A 20277-nucleotide genomic window follows, 5' to 3' on the forward strand; every position below is an offset into this window, starting at 1 on the left:
TGTTGGTCCATTAAAAATTAAAGTATATATATATATATATATATATATATATATATATAATTATATATATATATATATATAATTATATATATATATATATATATATATATATATATAATTATATATATATATATATAGATATAGATACACACTCACTTCTAATATAAAAAAATAGCAAAAAGCCTTAAGTCACATGTCATGGTTGAAGCAATTCAATAGGTGATGAAATAAGGCAAAATAAATAATAATAAAAACTGATGAAGGAGGTGCTTTAACTCCTTCTGTGCTATTTGGGGGGGAGAAATGGCCTTGCAAGGTGTTCCTGCTCACTCTGGGTTAAAGATGGATTCTTCAAAACATGAGATTAGAGTTTAATGACCAGGATATGCAGTTCCCCATCTTATTAAACTTTGTATTCCCAATAGCCGCTTTATTTTACAAACTGGGAATGAAACAGTGTTTGGGACAGCCGTGCAGAGCATAAATAACCCTGTACAACGTGCTTGCCAAATCACATTCATGATATTATCACGCATCCCCATATGTTATAGCATGCATGAGTCAGCACGATGTATGCTCTGCATGCACAGCTGCAAGCACTGTTTAATCTTTAAACGTATATATAACATTTGTGATGTCTCTTTCAATCTGTATTTGTTTCTGTTCTTAAGCTCGCTCGCAGAATCTAAGGGTAAAGTGGCTTAAATTCTAAAGCTAGACTCTTCTTACTATGATCACCAGTTTGTACATTTTTCAGTATCTTCCTTCCAGATTACACTCTGGACGTCACATCTGATGAGAAGACTTCTTCCAATCCTACACTGTGGATTAGCTCATTCCACGTCCTACCTGCCTACAGCCTCCACCACAGCTACTCGTATAGACAGCGGTCCGGGAGATGCTAACTCCTTTTGACCGATACACACCTTTCAAACCCGTTCTGCGTGTGTATCTTGTCTAAAGTGACCCTGCTCTGCGGTGTGGCCGGCCGACGATGATAAACTTCTACTCAAGGACACAGATTTCCTGCAGCTGGCTCTCTGTGATCGGAGTAATACTGCCCGTAGCCTCCAAGCACCGTCTCAATCATCTCCTCAGATAAGCCTGTCCTCTTGCACTTGCTGTTCACAGACGCCAGTGAAGCAAATCCCCCCCTCGTTGTGCCTGTACCTTCCGGCCTGGTGGGGGCTGCCCTGCTCTGTGGAGCACTGAGACCAGATTTCTGGAGGCAGATCTTTGGGAAGCGGTCGCTCTCGCAGATGGGCACCCAGCTGGCGCAGAAGATCTTTGGGTCTCCTCTTGGCATAAGATTCAACTTCTGGAGACAGACGAGAAAGATGAGGGTGTAAGTTATTTAGCATGGATTATAACAATGAGTAAGACTAATAAGGGGGAACCTGTTACTGGCACCTTAATATCGCTTGCAAAGAGTGTACAGATGATAGTACTTAGTAAAGATACACCTGCCGTTGAGGCCAAAGGGAGGTTTCGATAATTAGCATACCTGGGAACTTTCCAGAGAGGGTTACCCAGAGTTACCCAGAGCTCTCCCTGTTACCCTGGGGGAAGGGGGCGGTTTCATGAAGGGGCAGAGCTATCCATGGACAACCTTTAGATGGTTTGGAGGGTGAGAGGGAAGTTGGTGGGGAGAAGGCCTGACCAAATGGCACAACCCTACTCAGAGAAAGAAGAAACTGACCTGGAGACTCAGAGACTTTGAGTCAAACCTGGAGAGATGCCAAGTATGATAATTAGGTTTGTGAATACACTCTTCAGACATGGTACTTACCCTTCAGGATGAAACCAGAGTCACTGATGGTTTTATTCTGAGTCTTCCATACATGGTACAGGTGATAAAAAATGGCCACATACAAGTCATTAAGAACGGCGAAGACCTGCTGTCTGCGGTTACATTCCCTGCAAAGCCACACGAGATTTTGGTGCAAACAGACTTAAAAGGACTGGCACGGGCAGAACACGCAAAACTCACACGTACAAACCACACAAAACCATGCGCAGACACCGAGAGATGGTACGCAAATACAGAATATACACAGCTGACCACTCACCTGGACACACGTTCCTCTCTCAGAGCCTGGATACAGATCCGTGTGATGTTAATTGACATTAAGCAGAATGGAAAGTTCTGTGGATGGACAACAATAATTACAATCACTACCGGAGTAGGTGCAAAGCAGAAACAAAATATCCGGGCAAGGAAAGATAGAGGTTAGAGGTCAGAAGTAAGCTTATTTTTGGACAATTTCATCAGAAACCTGGGGTTGCATCTAAACTTTCTCCCACTGACCTCACCCACAATCATAACAGCTTAGTGAATCCAACTTTTGATGCTCTTTACAACCAGAAAAGGCGGAAGGTATAAACTTTACAAGACTCTCCTGATCGGTTAGGAGATCTGGGCACGGTGTACACACCTGCCTGGCTATGGGATTGAACACATACACAAGCACGCAGCGTAGGGTACACAAACCTGAGTGTGGTGCTGCGATAGTCGGTATATATCATGTGCAAGGGGCAAGGTTCTGGGCTCCATCACCATGTACAAGGGATGCATTAGACCCAGTAGTCCTGCTGCTCTCAGATCAGTCCCAGGATCTAAACCTGTAAGGATAGGACTAGTAGGCAGGGCTTGGTACCATTAACACAGCATACAGTAACTGAACTGGAATTCCAAGGCACGTGGAGTAACTCATAGCGCATAACAAAAGCATAGAGGGGAATGGAGAGAAAAGTTAATTAAATGGAAGGTTCTGTGAACTAGGGAGTAAGAAACATCATAAAAAGCATGAAAGACTGAGAGTAGAGGATCAACAGTGTGCGAGAAAAGGAAAATGTGGGTAATGAGCCATTGTAGAGATGCTGATAGCTGGGAAACTTCTAACAAAGTAAACAGTGGATTTCACCCAAACGTTCCTCTGTGTCTGCAGTCTGTACTGCTCTTTGCCCATAATGTTCATATTACATCTCACCTTGGAATCCCAGCTGCTCCCAGTGTGATCCATAGAGGGGACAATCAAAGCGGGCCCCTGTGAGCCTCTTGTATATGGTCTGCAGGACTCTTATGTGAACTTGCTGACCACTATCCAGAGGACCTGTACAGAGACATCACCGACGCTATAAATGTCACAGTCCTTCTGCAATCCGCCCTGCTGTCCCTTCCGAAATATCGGCAAGTTACTCACACTGAGCTATAGCCAGCACCAGGTCACGCTCCGCGTGAAGCTCTCTGCTGAGCCTTGGCGGTCCGAACAGAAAATGTGAGATTGCCGAGAATCCTGAGCGGCGAACTGTAGGCTGGATCCTTCTCTGGGGACAAAATGGGAAAGATAAGAAAAAGTTCCCACAAACTAAAATGTAAAAAAAATCCAATGGGAGTAGCACCAGCCAATCACGTGTATGCAAGCTCAACATCAATCTTCTGCTAGGGTGCGTCTGATTGGCTGCTGCACGTATTACAGTGGCGGCACCAAAATACCTACCACGAATTCAGACAGATCGGCTGTTTGGAAGTATTGTAAAGCCTCGTTAAAAGATATTAGTGGGGTTTGTCCAGGAAGGTCTCCCAAAAGTCCTGGAAAAAGAGACCCTGGTGACTTACAAATATGTCAGAAACTGTAACTGGCAGATATGGCACGTAATCGTCATGTTTGTAGCAGCCGCACACACTTACTGCATCGCATCAACCACCATGCTGACCGTTAACTGACTCAATAACTGCACATTTCACATAAAACGGGACACACATTCACTAAAGCGCACATCCCTGCTACATCCCCAAACACGCGTGTTACTGCACATCCGGTTACTGCCTTCCGGTCTCCTACCTGGCTTCGCACAATACAGTCCTAGAACAAATCAGAAGAAAACAATTACTACAAGAGTTACAGACTATGTCAGACACCTTAGGGAGCATGAGAACATATTTATATTAAATATATAGATATATTACAGTCATTACAGGTGTAAAGGGAGTTAAAGTGATCTGACCTAACGAAACACATTTGGCCCGTTGAATTCACATGAAAATGATTTCTCACAGAAAGGAACAGACGGAGGCTTTTATTTAAACGTCGTAATCTGAAGCCCTTATCAAAAGGCAAACGTGCGACTGTAAATTATGAGTGATAGGATTTGTAGTGCGAGGCTTTTGATCTCTGTAAACATGTCATTGTCCCTATAAGAATCGTGTGTCTCCTCCAACAGCTTGTTACATTCTTTTACATTTTTGCATCTCTGTTACTTAAAGGGAATCAACAAGATAAAGGAAGATAGTTTATTTAAAAGGAGAAATACTACCTCAACAAGAGGACACAACCATAAGCTAGAGGGGCAAAGGTTTAAAGGTTACATCAGGAAATATTACTTTACGGAAAGGGTAGTGGACGCATGGAATAGCCTTCCAGCAGAAGTGGTAGATGTTAATACAGTAAAGTCATTTAAGTAAGCATGAGATAGGCAGAAGGCCAAGCTAGATATAGGATAAGGGCAGGTACTAAGGAAAGTACTCAGAGGTTGGGCAGACTGGATGGGCCGAATGGCTCTTATCTGCCGTCACTCTTTGTTTCTATGTTATGTCCTTGCTATCATACATCTTCATTCACAATGAAACCCTGTGTGTCTTAGCCTTTTATAGGCTTCATTGCAGTATTAAGCCCATTGTACAGCGCTACGGAATATAAAACAATAAATAATAATAATTAAGCCCTCCCTTTTCTTATTGAAAAAGCATGCTATTGTTACTATTTGAGCGGATTTAAACAATTTACCCCTAGACAAAGATGTGTCGGCACCTAGAAAGCCCTTATTTCCCCAAAGTAAATACCAATTTTCGACACGTGTTCACGTGGAAGAAGGAAGTGAAAAGTCTTAACACTAGTTTGTCACTTTTGTGCAGTTTATTGTGAAAACTGGAAATGCCAAAGAGAATCACCGGTATTAAAATCTCGTAGACAAACTTCTAGAACCGACCTGCTTGTATGTTCTCGAGAGCCTCCCATTCCTGCTCTGCTTTCAGCAAATCCTCATTTTCTGCAAAGACATAAATATTAAAAAGGCGTCATCTACACGTAAATAATCAGCACATATAGGGGCAGCTCTAAGTTTTTAGGGTCCCTAAACAATACATTCAGATGGAGTGCCCTCCATAGTTAAAAAACAACAGTGCAGGCATTGCTGGGGACTTCCAAAGGTAGACTGACCTGAGCTCCCCTCAAAGCGAGACCCCTGTCCAAGTGGGGGCCCTTTATCAGATTATATGGTGCCACCGAGTACATCGCCTGATGTTATACAGGTTACAGGGAACTATGTTCAATGTATGTGCACTAAAGGAGAAATAGGTAATTTCTGTACATTTCTATTTAAACTATCAATGTCAAGTTACTTACTGGGGTTGGTGCTTTCTATGGACAAGTGAAATGTGATCATAAATTGTTCAACTTATCTGCAAGATCTCAGTTTAGTGAACATACCCCTATCACAATAAAATGTTTATTATTATGTCCCCAGTTCATCTACTCAACCACTGGGATGGATGCCAATATACGCTGGTAAGCATAAAGTGATTCACTAAGTTACTCTAAGGTGTCCAACATAATGGCAAAGACTGGAATTTAATAAATCATACATAAAAAAGGTAGAGTAAGCACTTTATATCTTATACAGTGTGTGTGTGTATATATATATATATATATATATATATATATATTATACACAGTATATACATACACACACATACTAAGAGAGACCAGTGGACATACCAAGTTCTCCGTCTGCCTCATCTCCTTTGCTTACTAGGGTCTGTAAGACGCTATTTTGCTTTACAGCAGAAATCTAGAGGATAAAAAGAGAAAAATATATATTAAACTTAGTTTTATGCGAGGACAAACAAAATGCTTGTGATCAGTCAGTCACTGTGTAAGAGAATGCAAATAAAACCAGGAATTATATATGAAGTTATAAATCCCACATACTGCAAGGTCGCGCTTTACATGAGTCGGTGAGGGGTATGTAAAATGAGTCAATATGGCAAACCTATTTGGAGAGGAGGTCCGGGGCAGTCATTTGGCTACGGGAGCTGAATGAGATAACAATAACGGGAAGGCACAGACACGACCAGGAGCTGCCGAGCGGACAGGCAACGGGCAAATGGGGTTAACGAAACTAGACGTGTTCTATCAGGCACCGAACGGCATGCCGAGCAGACAAAGGTACGACTACAAGGGGCGACAGCAACGGGCAGACATGGTCTGTACTCACAGGAAGAGACTTTAAAGCCGGAAGGAAAGTGTCGTGACTATCGGGAAGGTCAGAGTTCACCACGCCGCCATTCGCCACCTGAGAACACGCAAACAAATGGGAAATTCCATTACCACAAAATTACTTTGAAAGCGGAAACATCATTTGTGAAATATTATACCAAAGCATGACCTTTTACAAGAGCTGATTCCCCCCCATTCTTTATGGAGCACCAAACTATTAACCCTTACTGATGGCTGACAGGTGTCTTGAACTGAAAGGACTCAAGACCCACATATGAGTAAAGTAGTATCAGATCCCTTTCCTGTACCTGAAGATCTGCGATCCTATCTGTCCGAGGGCTTAGCCAGCGGGCCAGCCCCCCAGCTATAGGTGGTTCGTGCTACGAAACACTCTATACAAGCAGTAGTTATTAACGCAGTCATACCCCACAGGCCCTGTACCCTGCATACCTCACTGCCCATGATGAGTTACTCTATTCAAACTTTAGCAATAGGTGTCATAGAGCCACGACGTGAAACATGTACGGTGCCGTTCTCCAATCGGCTTGGGATCCACAGCAATCCTGATCTTGTCCATCCTGTTTAGGGTTACCATTCATCGGCCGGGAGGGTAACAGGGGATAGAAGACGGCCCAATTTCCGGTTATTTGGTTTGTAATGAAGATGCCAGCACCATGCTTCTTACAGACTGCTGCTCTGTGGATCTTATAAATGCTAGGAGGAAAGAAAAGGGAAAAAATATATATTTTTCAAACTCAAATATAAATTTGTATTTTCGAGGACACTGCAGGACGGCATTCAAAAGGCTAGACTGCATGCAAATGTATACAATAAAAATGTAGGTATCCCAAGATACCAGACCACATGAAAATGTGTCAAATGTACGTACAGAAAGACTAAAAATATGTTGGAAGACAATAATTGAAGCATGGAAATGTATGGCGCAGGTTCCTCTATAGTTTAACATTAGATGCATGCAGCTCGGTGCAGATATTCTTTACTTATTGGAGTTGTTCCGTCTCCTTTAACTCCTCCCCCAGCTGCCTCTACAGGAAGTAGGGAGCATACCTCAGTACACATGGTAAAACTCCTACTAAAACCAATAGAAGCAGCAGCCAATCACGTGCGTGTTGTCTGAACGTCCATGTCCTGCTAGCACACATGTGATTGGCTGTGCAACAAGTTACTTGCTCTTTTATTCACCCCCTGATAGCTTTCCTCTGCAAGCCACCATCTAAGCTCTAATCTGCCCACTTTACTTATTAATTCTCCTTGGCAACATTCAACCAACTACCCCTTACCACTTCCTCTTCTTCCCCACCTTTTGTCTCAACTACCCATATAATTCTTTTTAGAATGTAAGCTCACAAGCGAGGCCCCCACATTTATTTGCATGTTTTCTCCCCTGATCTCTCCTAATGATTCCCTCTGTCATGCATTTAACTCATCCATGGCACAGGAACCAGTGGGAGGGGGATGAATGGTCACCCCCTATATTACCCGACCAACAACAAATTCACATTCATTATTCTCCTCTCCTTCTTTCACTGCAGCACTCCGTGGCTCTGCTGCTGCGGGCATATTAGGTTCCCCTCTCCTGCCTCTAGACACCCATGACAGGTAGCCGGTGATCCTATGAATGGGCGCCAACAGGAAAGGGCAAAAAGTGGGCAGAGGAGAAGAGCATACAGTGCAGGCGGTGCCATCTTCCCGAGAGGCAGTAAATAGATTTCCAGTAAGTGGAGGGTTAATCTTGTTTTTAAGAAAAATGCTTATTTATATATAAAAATCTGAACATTTAAATGCATGTATGACAGAGACTATTCTGTGCACGCGCACAGACAGGACACCATTGCTTAGCACATCAGCATGGCTGCATCATACTGCAGATACCCCGCGACTTCAAATGTGGGGAAACATAAATGTCAGAGACCGCCATGAGTCTTCGCTGAAATCTCTGCCGTTACCTCAGGCTGTTCTCTACCTCCAATCTCAGCGGCCATCAGCATCTCGATTCCTGGCAACAGCGGGGCGCAGGGTATGCCGGGACATGTAGTTTACGGAGCGCAAACCCAGCCTGCAAAGGCGTGACCAGAACGGCCATCAGGAACAACAACTCCCGGCATGCACCGGGCTCCTTCCTCAACCGTTGAAGTCTGTTTGACTACAACTCCCGACATTCTCCGGGATGTATCTGCAACGCCCGGTTTCTGAGAGCCCTGTGGAGGTAATTAGAAGCGCTGGGCTTCTCTCAGGGGCGTAACTAGAAACCACAGGGTGCGAAAATTGCCCCTGGCCCCCAACGTCACCAAGCAACCTGCCCCACAGCGCCACCAACGGGTCGATTTCATCTAAAGCCCAGCCCTGATAGAATGCTGCCATTCACCGATAGCCCAGGAGTTTTGTTGTGGAAGACAGCAATAATTAAAGAATCACATTTTTTGTTAATCCAATTTACAGAGAATCTCTCATTGAAAAAGCTTCTGTATTCAGTTCTTACTGCAATTTTTTTTCACTTTGTGACAAACACAAGTTTAACCATCACTAAGTTTATTTATTTAAACCACCTATAACTTTTTCTTGTTTGAAAGTGAAAAAGAGATTTCCAGTTTAAATGTATCGTCTGTCTCACGAGGGACAGCCCAAGTATTATCAGATCAGTATCCTGTCCTGAAGTTCTCTCCCTTGTCCTCACCCTACAAAGGCTGCCTATATCAATACCAATCAGCATCAGATCCTCTATTTAAAAAATAAATATCACATATTTGAGTCTGTGTTGCATGGGACACCGGGGCTGTCATTCTACTGAAAAGCAGGAAGCATACTTAAGTACGCTTTCTGTACAGGCGTTTGTAGAGTTCCATTGAAGTCAATTGGTGATGGCAGCAGCCCATTGCAGACACGGGACCGTCTTCAAATCCGCTCTCTATGCAGGATTATTACACGTGTAAACGTGGATAGATTCTTCAAAATAACTTCCATAGGTCTTACAGCAGCCTCTCTCCTGCCAGCCTGACGGTGCAATTAGGTACGCGTCTCTAGTCCCCGAGCGGCCAGCGTAACAGAAGCGTTTGTTGCGGACTGCTCTCGCCCATTTATTTTTTAAAAGCACCCGTCTGCGGCTGCTCTCTCACTCGATATGCATTTGAAATAAATACTTTATTACCCATTCATACAGTGTATTGGGGAAAGAGCACCCCTTTTAATGTTTATTACAATGCATTTGCACTCATGTACCTTGTATGACAAAACACAAAAAGCAGGTGTTACTACAAAGACTTTATTTCCCATTTCAATGATTAAAAAAAGTCAAAAATAAAAAGCATCCAGCATGATTATTAAGTGATTTCACAGATGATGTAATTTTACTTAACCGTTAATAGACGGGCCAAGCATTTTCACAGGTGGAGCTTGTAAGATCACGCTTAGCCGACACAAGTATACGTGATCCCCAGGAAAGTGGTCAGCTAAAAGCGAGCCGCACAACACGGTAGCATTAAACCCATCTTTCTAGTGTGCAAATTACCGTTAGAGAGCCTTGGGAAAACAGGACAGGCGGGTTTTGAAACCGTAGGAAGATCCCAGAGAAGAATTTAGCAGATAAACGCAAATATACCTGCCCACCACCAAAGCTTCTCACCATCTGAATCCCAATAAAATAAACAGTACATGGCTTAAACATTTCACACATTAAGTCACAAGTGGAAAAGGAGCAACGCGAGGACAAAATGACCAAACAAGACCTACACAAAGCAGCAGGGAAGATCTTGATACACTTCGTTGGGCATATGGTGGAACCTTGTGGAGCTTCCATACGTTTTGGTCCATTATTGTGATTATTGGTCCAAAAACTGGTCCCTTGACCTCTGGATTTACATGGAAGTGCGATCAGAAGAGTACACACCAGGGCAGTTTAGACCTTAGTCTACATGAGGACACGTCAATGAATGGATGTTCCTCAGCAGGAGAATATGGTGCATCAGAAGCGTGTAACTCTTCATCAGGAATGTTTTATATTACAGAGCGGTTAAGATAAATCGTTTCATTGTTGATTTTTGTTTCAATCTTCCGAAAAAGTAAATAATGGTCAAGTTTTTTTCCCCCCCATTTTCAATTTAGCGATTCATTATATTATCAAGTGGTTTCTACCTAGAACAAAACAACATTTTCGGGGCATAAGGTTGCAACCGGCTTGTTCGTTCTGGGGATTGTTCCAGCGTTGCGGAAGAATGATGTTACAAATCCCAACTGCACTGACAGGACACAGCACTTAAAAAAGCAGAAAGAAAAGACAGTGGTGGAAACACAACGGACGTGAAGGAAGACACAGCTTTAGGTCCTAAACGTTCCCATCAGAAGCCACCGCAATATAGGATAACGTATAACACAGCATGACATGCCTGATCTCATTGGCCATTGTCTATTATCCTACAATGAACACCTGTATATCTATGTAGAAGAATACTCACACTTGGCATATAAGTATGTCATCTGCCTCCCAGTTTAACATACAAATTACATTAAGTACTTTTTTTTGAGGTTACAGCCCATAGTAACGTTGTTTCAGTGCAATAGGAGCCTCCACTTTGAAGGTCCCCCGGTCTCCCTTTCGGCTTGATGTTTTACGATCACTCCAGCAGCTCCACGTAGTTAGCGGGGAACATGCCGTAATGCCCGCTGGGTCCGTAACCGCGCCACCAGCCCTCGTCGATCATGTCGATATGAGTGATAAGGTCGTCTGGATCAAAGGAGATTTCAGTGTCATCAGCTGCAAGAAAAACAAAGAATTCCAATAACGCAGATGAAAAGCAAAGAACGTTTCGATTTTTTTTTTCCTGAAATGAAGGGAAGCAAACACTGTTATGTTTCTCATAAAAAAAAAAAAAGTACGCTGCTCCATTAAAAATAAAACTGATTTATCCAGCGGAGAACGTAAAAGATAATTTTTAACAGTATAATACATATACATAATCAGCAAAGGGGGTCTGGTAGGAGCAGCCATTTTTGGCCTTCGCAGGTTACCATAGCCAGAAATAAAGCAATAAAGGGATAAATCGCTATTCATCTTATGCCAACCTCAGCAACACAAACCTCCCAACTCTTTAAACAGACAAGGAAAGAATCCATTTGTTTCAGGCGGCTCGGCTCCAGATCATCTGATCTCAAACCATTAAATAAGGAAGCATTTCAGAAATAAATATTATTCTGTCATTTATGCAGAAAATAATATATGCACCCAAAGGGCCTTACAACAAGTTTATGACCAATATCCCCAACTAGGGGGGCGATGAGTGGAATAGCCTCCCAGCAGAAGTGGTAGAGGGACACAAGAGAGCAAGATGCCCACTCCTGGGTCTTTATGTTGGGAACGACAGTAACTGCATAAATCTATAAGATTAGTTACTGTATATTTTATGTATAATTAAGACAAACATCATATTTTTGGGGGGTTAGAACCTTTAAGAAAGAATAGATCTCCTTGCCTCCTGCTGCGGCTCAGCTCAAGAAAACAATAAGATGGTTGGATAAAGCATGTCATGGAACGGAGCCAGAGAACAAAAATAGCTGTATGCCTGGTTATAAATTTTCCATCTTCCTAACCATCAGATGCAACATTAACCCCGTCAGGGCCAGGAGCTGCCCGCACATACTGACCAGATGCAAAAACAAAGGGTAAAAGTTTTTGCAAGAAATACAAAAAGTGTGAATAACGAGCAAAGAAAACAGAAAGGAATATCATTTCTTAACACACTTACTGTGGATTTGGTCATCTACAAAACCATATTACAGGCTTTCCCAGATGTGGGAAAAATATTACTTAATATGATGCATAGGCATGCACCGAAACCGGAAATTCAGCATTCGCTTGGCCGTAACCGAAAATGACCCCCCCCCCCAAAAAAACACTTTTATTAAAAATAAGTAACACCAAAATTGGACTATATATATATATATATATATATACACACACACACACTTTATTTTTTTTTTTTAATATTGTTATTGAATTTGAATTTTTCTGTCCAATTTTGGTGTGTTAACCACACTTATTAAAAGTAAGTAACACACCAAAATTGGACAAAAAAACAATATATAATATATATTATATATATATATATATATATATATATATATATATATATATATATATATATATATATATATATATATATATATATATATATATATATATATATGACACTCCTATAATGCCCAGGCAGCCAGTGCGATGCTGGAACCTGGGCATGATAGGAGTGTGATTACAGCCTCCCTATGCCACGCTATCCCCCCTCCACACTTACACACCCATGCTGTCACACACATTAATTCACTTATTCATATACTCACTCATATTCATTCCCTTAATCACGCATACTTGCTTGACTAAACTGCAGATATCTCTGCAGATATCTCCCTAGCAGACTTCTGCAGGGGCTCTGCTGCTTCCCTCTGTGTTGCTCACACTCTGTGATGGAGTTAACACGAGAACTCTCCCTTCACAGAATAGGGTAAAATAAAAATCGGAACAAAACAAACTAATAAAAATTTTTTGATGTACTGTGCTACAGAATATATTCCTGCTTAGAAGCAAATGATCATTCTGAAATTCTGGCAGGAAAATGAATGTTCTGATACCACCCATGAAACCGTCTATTATAAGTTCTTGGCATGACTGGCAGAACAAAGTGTGGCTTAAAAAAAAAAATAAATAAAGCACATCCACACTGCGTTGGTGACTCGCTTAAAGGGAAATCATTTTCCATATTGAGTTTTATTATTACTACTATTATATACGCCAGTCATATATATTTTAGTAATATCGGGTTCTTTTTAAATAAACTCCAATGAGGGACATGACGTTCTTTGATATATGTTTCAGACATTATTCTTTATGTCACTTTGCTCCCTGTACTGGTAACACACTCTATTTTCCAATATCCACCAGTATACTACTTTCTAGAAAACATTTTTAAGAAATGTTTCATTCAAAAAGAATTCTGTACTGAACTTTTGCCATTCCTAATGTTTTGACTTCCTTTAGAATGTTTTCGCCTTACGTGTAGCGGTATGTCTGAACACGCATTGTCTGTGTTAACGTTATTGCTCATTTTCACGCTCGCTCTATTATAAAAGTTAGTGCTACAGAATCTGCTGGTGCCGTATAAATAAAACGTAAAATATATAAGCAGATGAGAGTCCTCTCTTCCCGTGCCCCTCACGTTTCGAGGGATAGTATACACCCTGGTGCGATGTGGACGTCAAAGAAGCAGCGTGTACCCCCATGAAGTCATTTCTTCTTAACTAGTCCACTATTCTCATGCGCATAGGTTTTGGTTCAAACAACAATATAATACTTAAGACCATTGTGACCTCTCTGTTCACCAGTCCGCTCACTTTGTGTCCATTTGCTACAAGCCTAGCGGTCATCATTTTTGTCAATAACCTACCTGCGGGGAGTATGCACTCAAATAAGTCACTGGGAAAAGAGAGCGTTGCTCGCCTCCTGTACCTCGCTACAATCAAGTCATCCTCTCACCCAAGCATTCCTCCACTTCTGTCTCACTTCCCTCTCAATCACTCAGCAGTTCCCTCTTTTCCTTCTATACCAGCATGACTTAAGGTGTGCCAATGTTCTTGTTAAATATTGTCGGCGTCCCCTACTGTAACAACACTACAGTATCTGCTAGCGCTATATAAATAAAAGTAATGGAAGCCTCTGGTTAACTCATCTCACTCTCCCCTGCTTCATTCATGCTCTCGCACCATAATCTCTAAACCCCTTAGTCAATCTGCGCACATCTAGTGATATTATTTAAACATTTCTACATTTACTGTGAGACAAGACTGAGCGGCCGGCCCCCCACAAACATTTGCACTTCCCCGTCCTGTGTCATATACCCCCCACCTCCTTCTAGATCGTTACGTCATATAAGCAGGGCCCTCCTCGCCTTCTATTCCTGTAAATATGAATATGCTTTCATTCTTATAAACGGCAAACTGTTTTTATGTAACTTCTGAGATTCTGAGAGAGAGAACGCTCCAGTGTGAATCCATCCGAAGTTCATTTTTGTTTAATGATTAACTTTTCTCTTTGTTTGACATCGGCGGGTGCGACCAGCCAGCGCAGGTCCTGTAAATAACACCGCTTGGGTTTAGATAAAGAAAGCGCTGCAGAGAACGTACTATGTATTCTCCGACACGCGGCACTAATCAGTGGCAGGAAAGCGTTCCCGCCGAAGTGAATAGGAGCACTTTCCATGCATGCGCATGGGGGTCTGAGCACGTGCCCCCCGCAGCGATCCCAAGACAGCACTGGAGCTGACTGTAGGTGAGTATATGATGGCGGGGAGATGGGTTCGACAGAACAATCCAGTTCACCATAAAAGCGGGATTTAAATTTAAAAAAAAATAAAAAAATAATAAAAAAAAGGTTAAAAATCAGGATCTGCAGGATTATTTCTCCCCTGCTGTTAAATTAGTGCCCCAGGAGGCCCACGCTGGCTCTCTTTCCTTTGAAATGAGTATATTGGCTGTGCCACCTTTTGCCACAAATCTTCTTCCTCTAACGTGAAACCCTCGCTTTCAATCCAGATCTCTCTAAAACGATTACCCAGGCTGTGGGCAGTGTTAATAAAGAAACGTGGCTGCCTTATTGCCATACGCCAAAAGCTGGGACTTTTTTCTTTATTAAAAAAGCCACAAACAATAAACAGAGATAAAGAGCGCAACCGCCTGCAAAGCGGACCAAAGCCAACGCAAACACAATGCCAACACAATGCAGCGGCGAAACAGCCAGGCGCGATACCAACAGCTCAGCACTTCTTTCACAACAGGAGCTCTACATGTAGGACGGCTCGCCAGGAACAAAAGCCCACCTCATTTTCTCTTTCCTATGTTAAAAGTACTCGAGAGCCCTCGTACGCACCTTAATGTATGGAGAATAACCTTGACGGTATTATGTATTCATTTAAATACATAGAGGGACTCTGCGGACCCCCAGCTATTTGCCTTGCCAGCTCCAGCTCGCACCCTGTGAGACCCTTTAATACCCCCCAGTACGTAGAGAATTCAATTCCATCTGCCACTGATTGTTCTACGAGGCAAAACTGGCGTTAATTACACAGCGCGGAGGGGGTTAATCTTCTGACAAACAGACATTTTTATTTTCAAATGTGGAGCCAGTAGTTATTTAAATTTGTTAACCACCCACCTCAAAACGTGGCACTGAAAACTACCCCACTGGCCACCAGCACCACCCTAGGCTGGAACTACAACCTAAAGGATATAACCAAGTTCCAGATAACTTCAGAAACAGGAGATCCCAGACTTTCATCATAAGAGATCGCAACATCCAGCAGGATTCACGAACAGCCTACAGAGCTTTCTACAAATCATTTAATAAAAATCCTCACCGCATAGCAGAAGCTCAGCAGTATATTAAACGATACCAGGTAACAAAGAGTTAATAGATACAGATCAGGCTGCTTACCAGCTTCATAGTCGTACAGCGCCCGTGCACACAGCCCTCTGTCCTCGTCTGCAACCGCTTCATTCACTGGGTCCTGCTCCTGAGATAACAGAGAGCCCTCATCTCATTAACGCTGCTCTCCGAGGAACAGTGTGTGACAGACCTTAAAACACTAAAATAGCTTAGTAAATGTAACACTGTCAGCTTGAGATACGTAGGAGGCCTATGGTCCCAGAACTTGCCTTGGTAGGCGGTTCTTCATAGATGTTCTGTTCTATAGGAGGCTCCTGATACACGTTCTCATCTTCTTCAGGCTCCGGGGAAGGAACGCGTTCTATGGAGACACACACCAAGGATATTATGTTAAAAAAAACAAAACAAAACAATTGCTTTGTAAGTGCGGAGAAATCATTGTGATAATCGGACTCCCCTTTGCATTAGAACTGCTCTTTATGCATAACCCATCATTATACTCGCTCTGAATAAGGACCAGCAAACATAGAACTCTACAGCATATATTGGACCACAACAGGTTAAAAAAGTTCTAGTTTAACAACAGGTAGAGACCTGTACACCGAGTGCCTATTTTTTAGATGTTTGAGGATTCCACCTCCAGTAATCATCTGTACCTTTCACAGGGACAATGGGTTCTGGTGGATGAGAGACAGGAGGCACAGGAGATTCTGGGGGTGTCTGATGAGCACGAGACACAGAGGGTGCAGGTGGTTCCTGGACACGATGTACAGGGGAGGATGGAGGAGACTCAGCCTGGCTTGTTGACTTCTGCAAGAAGGGACTGCGCAGTTTCCCTGGATAGACAGACAGACATCATGAGTATGTGACGAACCAACACAGAGCACAGGCGATGCTAAACACCCCCCCCAATGTACGATCACACCGACCTGGTTGGACAGGCGCCGGGATAGGAGCTGAACGCTCTTTCTGCAGAAACACGTCACGCGCATGCACAGAGCTCTGAGGCACGGGGTTCTGGGGAAAAGCAAGTACGGTAAGTTTCATACCTTCCAGCTGTGTGCATCCCCCAATATTCCTTCCCTGCACCCCTTTTCCATTACTGTATATATATATATATATATATATATATGTATATATGTATATATTTACCCGCACGGGCTTCTCTGTATCCTGCTGCTGTTTCCTGCAAGAGATTACAGCACAATAATAATAACCGACCCTCGAAACATATCATCTACTCTACCACGTCGTTCCAAATATGAAGGTTTGCTTCAGGTATAAGACAAATAACAACAACCATTATATCTTTATTGACTTCTTTTACCTTCCTTAAAGCATATTGACCTTTTAATAACTTCCATGTGTGCCATCAATGCCGTTACCTATACGTTTGATAAAGGAGAGCCTGTTCTTTTGTATCAGCCTTATGTTATTTCAGATTTTGTATATTGGTCCTTTTAATGTCAATTTTGTGTTGTCCCTTACTGTAATAACACTATGGAATCTGCCGATACTCTGTAATAATAATAATAATAATAATAATAATAATAATAATAATAATAATATCCCTCATCCCGTTCTATATCTCACCTCTGTGCATCGATTTCTCCTGCTCTCTCTCTGAACCGCTTCTCTCTCTCCTCAGCCTCTTTCAGCTCCCTCTCTTTTCTCTCACGGTCCAGCCGCTCCCTTTCTAAGTTTGCTTTCCGCTGTTCCTCCAATTTCCGCTGCTCTTCATCTTTCTATGGACACGAGGGAAAATAACGTGGGTAGAATAGAGACACGTCGTCGTCACACTATAAGTTAAGTCTTTTATACTGATGGACTCTCTCGCATGGCTTAAACAATCCACCATCAATGTTGTCTCACCTCGGCTTTAGCCCAGAAATTCTCCTTTCCGACCCGCTTAATCTCCGACATTGCGTTTGTCTTCTGGTAGACAGAGCCCTGCGGAGAGAACATGAAGGATCTCAGAGGTTGACAGAATATGTGACCCATCAAGTACATTTAAAGTGGACCAGCCACTGAAAATGACTTCATTAAACAACGTTTGTAATAACAAATACTGAATTTTCTTAGTTCCTCCCCAGCGCCATATACCTCACAAGCAAGCTTTGTATCTCACCTTCTTGGTTGCATATATAATATAATGATACACAGCATCAACAAGGCTATTATACCGTAGAGCAAAGACCTGCCGCCCCCCCCCCCAGGGCTTTAGAAGCTCGTATGGCTCATCTCAGAAAGCACCATCACCGCAAACCAAAGAACTCTCTCCAACTCTCACGCAGAATCTACGCCAGACTCTTACCACCGGCCCCTGTGGCCCATCGTTGGCCCTGTTGCTCTCCCGGTGAAAGTTATAATTGGCACCTGACGCTTTGGCCACCTTCTCCATGATTGTTTCCGGCTCCACGTCCTCATCGGCTCGAGCGTTCACAGTAACGTGAGCTCCCTGGTGGAGAGATTACACAAAACGATAACCAATAAAGACACATTGGGGTATAAACACTGAAAAAAGAATATATGACCCTTAACCCATGGGACAACTGCTAAAATCATAAAGAAAAAAATCCTGACACTTAAGTAGTTCTGGTGTTTCTGTCTTTCTACAGAATCAACTGGGAAATCTTCAGACTTTAAAAGTGAAAAAAAGCACTATGCCATGTTTTAGGTGTATATCCGGGGGTACAGTTGAGTCAAAGCACAGAGAAATATTGTGAAGAGTTCTGGGGACCAAGGAGAAGCAAGTCCTGTACCTTTAGGAAGTTTGCCATTGTACTGACATGGTTGGCACACACTCCTTTCCGGGCGTCATTCACGCCTTCACCTGTCTAGAAGAGAAAAAGAAGCATGAGTTAGTGAAGAGGGTTCAGCTGTCTCCCCCAATGTAGTTGGAGTCCACAAATAGGCTGGATCTACAGGAGATACAGAAGATCTACACCCCACAATCAAAAGGTATGACAGAGATGCTCCCGGACTTACCCAGTTAATGAGGACATATTTGGGGAGCCCGGAATTGGGGTCTGTTACTCTGCAAAAGGCATACATTACTTTCCCACTGCTGAGCTCATCCACCAACTCTTCAAGACCACCATCTGTGGAGAGAGGACAGGTGGTGAAGTAAATGAGCAATTACAGAGAATAATTAAAAGGGTAAAGATAAATAGGAAAGATGATAGTAGAAATGAGATGACTCTCCGTGATATATAAACACACATAACAATCACCCACCTCCGGTCCCTGCCAGTCTGACGTCGTTGCTGTTGCCTTCATAGGTGAAGAGGGCCCTGAAAGAAACAAAAAACACATTCTATACACCAGCAGGGTGATATCAATCAAGGGGTTAAAAAGCTGTTTGCTTGATCTGCAGAGAACTGTTCTGGAAAGCGGACGCTGTAACCAGGGATTTGTGGAACGCAGATAAATGAGGGAACTCGCCAAAGACAAAGCCTGCAGAGGACAATATGTAGCGTTTCTCCATTTACAAAGCTTCTACCATACATTCTGGTTACTCTGAGTATCGCAAGGCAAGCAGGGGATGATCTGAAGCATGTGAACGGTTTACAGTCTGGGACAAAAGAGTATAAGAGTTAAATGCAACTATTACCCAGAACAATGTATAACGCTAGCGCACAGTATTCATTTAAATGGACGATATGCACCATGCCCAAGAGGTCCCTTTAAATTATCATTGAGGAATAGCGTAGAATCCCGTTACCGGTATCCCAATGCGCTTACTGCCTGTGAACAGCGCTGGCTTGGCAAACATGGCGGCACGGAGGTTTAACACCACCCTCCCATGCACATGCTCAGAAACTACTCCTATTCATTTCAATGGGAGATCTTCCCTGACAGTTATTGAATGAGCAACCCCACTGACCATGGAGGTGGCGGGAGCTGCAGCTTCTCACTGAGGTAAGGGCTTTTTTTTAATGCACATATAAATACTCTTTTCTAAGCATTCTTGGTGAGGTTGTCCAGGTTGTTCCGCCGTGTCCATTACCCCTTCGCCAAAGGGCCATTAGACTGTAGAGCCCAATCTCATACGGCCCCCGCCGTAAACGTCTCAACTCTACTCACTTAGTAAAATCTTCCTTAATAATCAATTTCAAGCACAATTTTAGCTCATCATGGTCTCGATACCTCACCCGCCAGCAATTTCTATCAAAGTTACTTTGTGCAACGTTCCTTTCCCACCGGCAGTGCTGGAGCCCACTAGAGACGGTCGCATCACGTGCCGGGAGATGTGATCACGTGCCGGGAGATGTGATCACGTGCCGGGAGATGTGATCACGTGCAACGCGTGTAACTGGGGATAGGGGGAAATAGATTTGGGGGATTCCACAGAATCCAACCCCATGACTTTGCAAAATGGATAAGACTAAAAATGTAAAGGGAACATGTGGAGAACATATCAAAGTGACAGTCATCAGGTACACGTTGTTAAACGTCTTGCACAAACCCCTGACTTCCTCATGACACATATTCAGAAACCGCTTCCTCCCGTTACCAATCGTGGGAGCGATCTGTGTGCACGTCGGCCCAGAAAGA

At 42.9% G+C, this 20277-nt stretch overlaps 2 protein-coding genes across 2 annotated transcripts in view; both read right to left on the reverse strand.

The window, feature by feature from the left end:
• Positions 1-288: 288 nt before the first annotated feature.
• Positions 289-8306, reverse strand: ELMOD3 (ELMO domain containing 3). Its single transcript, XM_053462852.1, has 13 exons — positions 8246-8306; positions 6729-6992; positions 6277-6354; positions 5778-5850; positions 4990-5049; positions 3846-3866; positions 3501-3592; positions 3204-3327; positions 2991-3113; positions 2492-2622; positions 2070-2146; positions 1790-1917; positions 289-1318 (listed from the first exon to the last, which is right to left on the reverse strand). The coding sequence occupies exons 2-13, from the start codon at positions 6738-6740 to the stop codon at positions 1095-1097; spliced, it is 1143 nt and encodes a 380-aa protein (XP_053318827.1). The 5' UTR covers positions 6741-6992; positions 8246-8306; the 3' UTR covers positions 289-1094.
• Positions 8307-9544: 1238 nt separating this feature from the next.
• Positions 9545-20277, reverse strand: part of DBNL (drebrin like) — a 14098-nt gene continuing 3365 nt past the window's right edge. The window contains exons 2-13 of the mRNA XM_053462850.1: positions 18958-19013; positions 18709-18821; positions 18483-18557; positions 18035-18178; positions 17593-17670; positions 17314-17465; positions 16873-16906; positions 16650-16737; positions 16377-16556; positions 15990-16081; positions 15769-15865; positions 9545-11046 (exon numbers count right to left, since the gene is read on the reverse strand). Of these exons, the coding sequence (XP_053318825.1) occupies positions 10907-11046; positions 15769-15865; positions 15990-16081; positions 16377-16556; positions 16650-16737; positions 16873-16906; positions 17314-17465; positions 17593-17670; positions 18035-18178; positions 18483-18557; positions 18709-18821; positions 18958-19013 (1249 nt within the window). The 3' untranslated portion in view covers positions 9545-10906. The remainder of the gene's footprint in view (positions 11047-15768; positions 15866-15989; positions 16082-16376; positions 16557-16649; positions 16738-16872; positions 16907-17313; positions 17466-17592; positions 17671-18034; positions 18179-18482; positions 18558-18708; positions 18822-18957; positions 19014-20277) is intronic.

The sequence above is a fragment of the Spea bombifrons genome, chromosome 4, assembly GCF_027358695.1.
Source record: "Spea bombifrons isolate aSpeBom1 chromosome 4, aSpeBom1.2.pri, whole genome shotgun sequence".
NCBI classification, from domain to species: Eukaryota; Metazoa; Chordata; class Amphibia; order Anura; family Pelobatidae; genus Spea; species Spea bombifrons.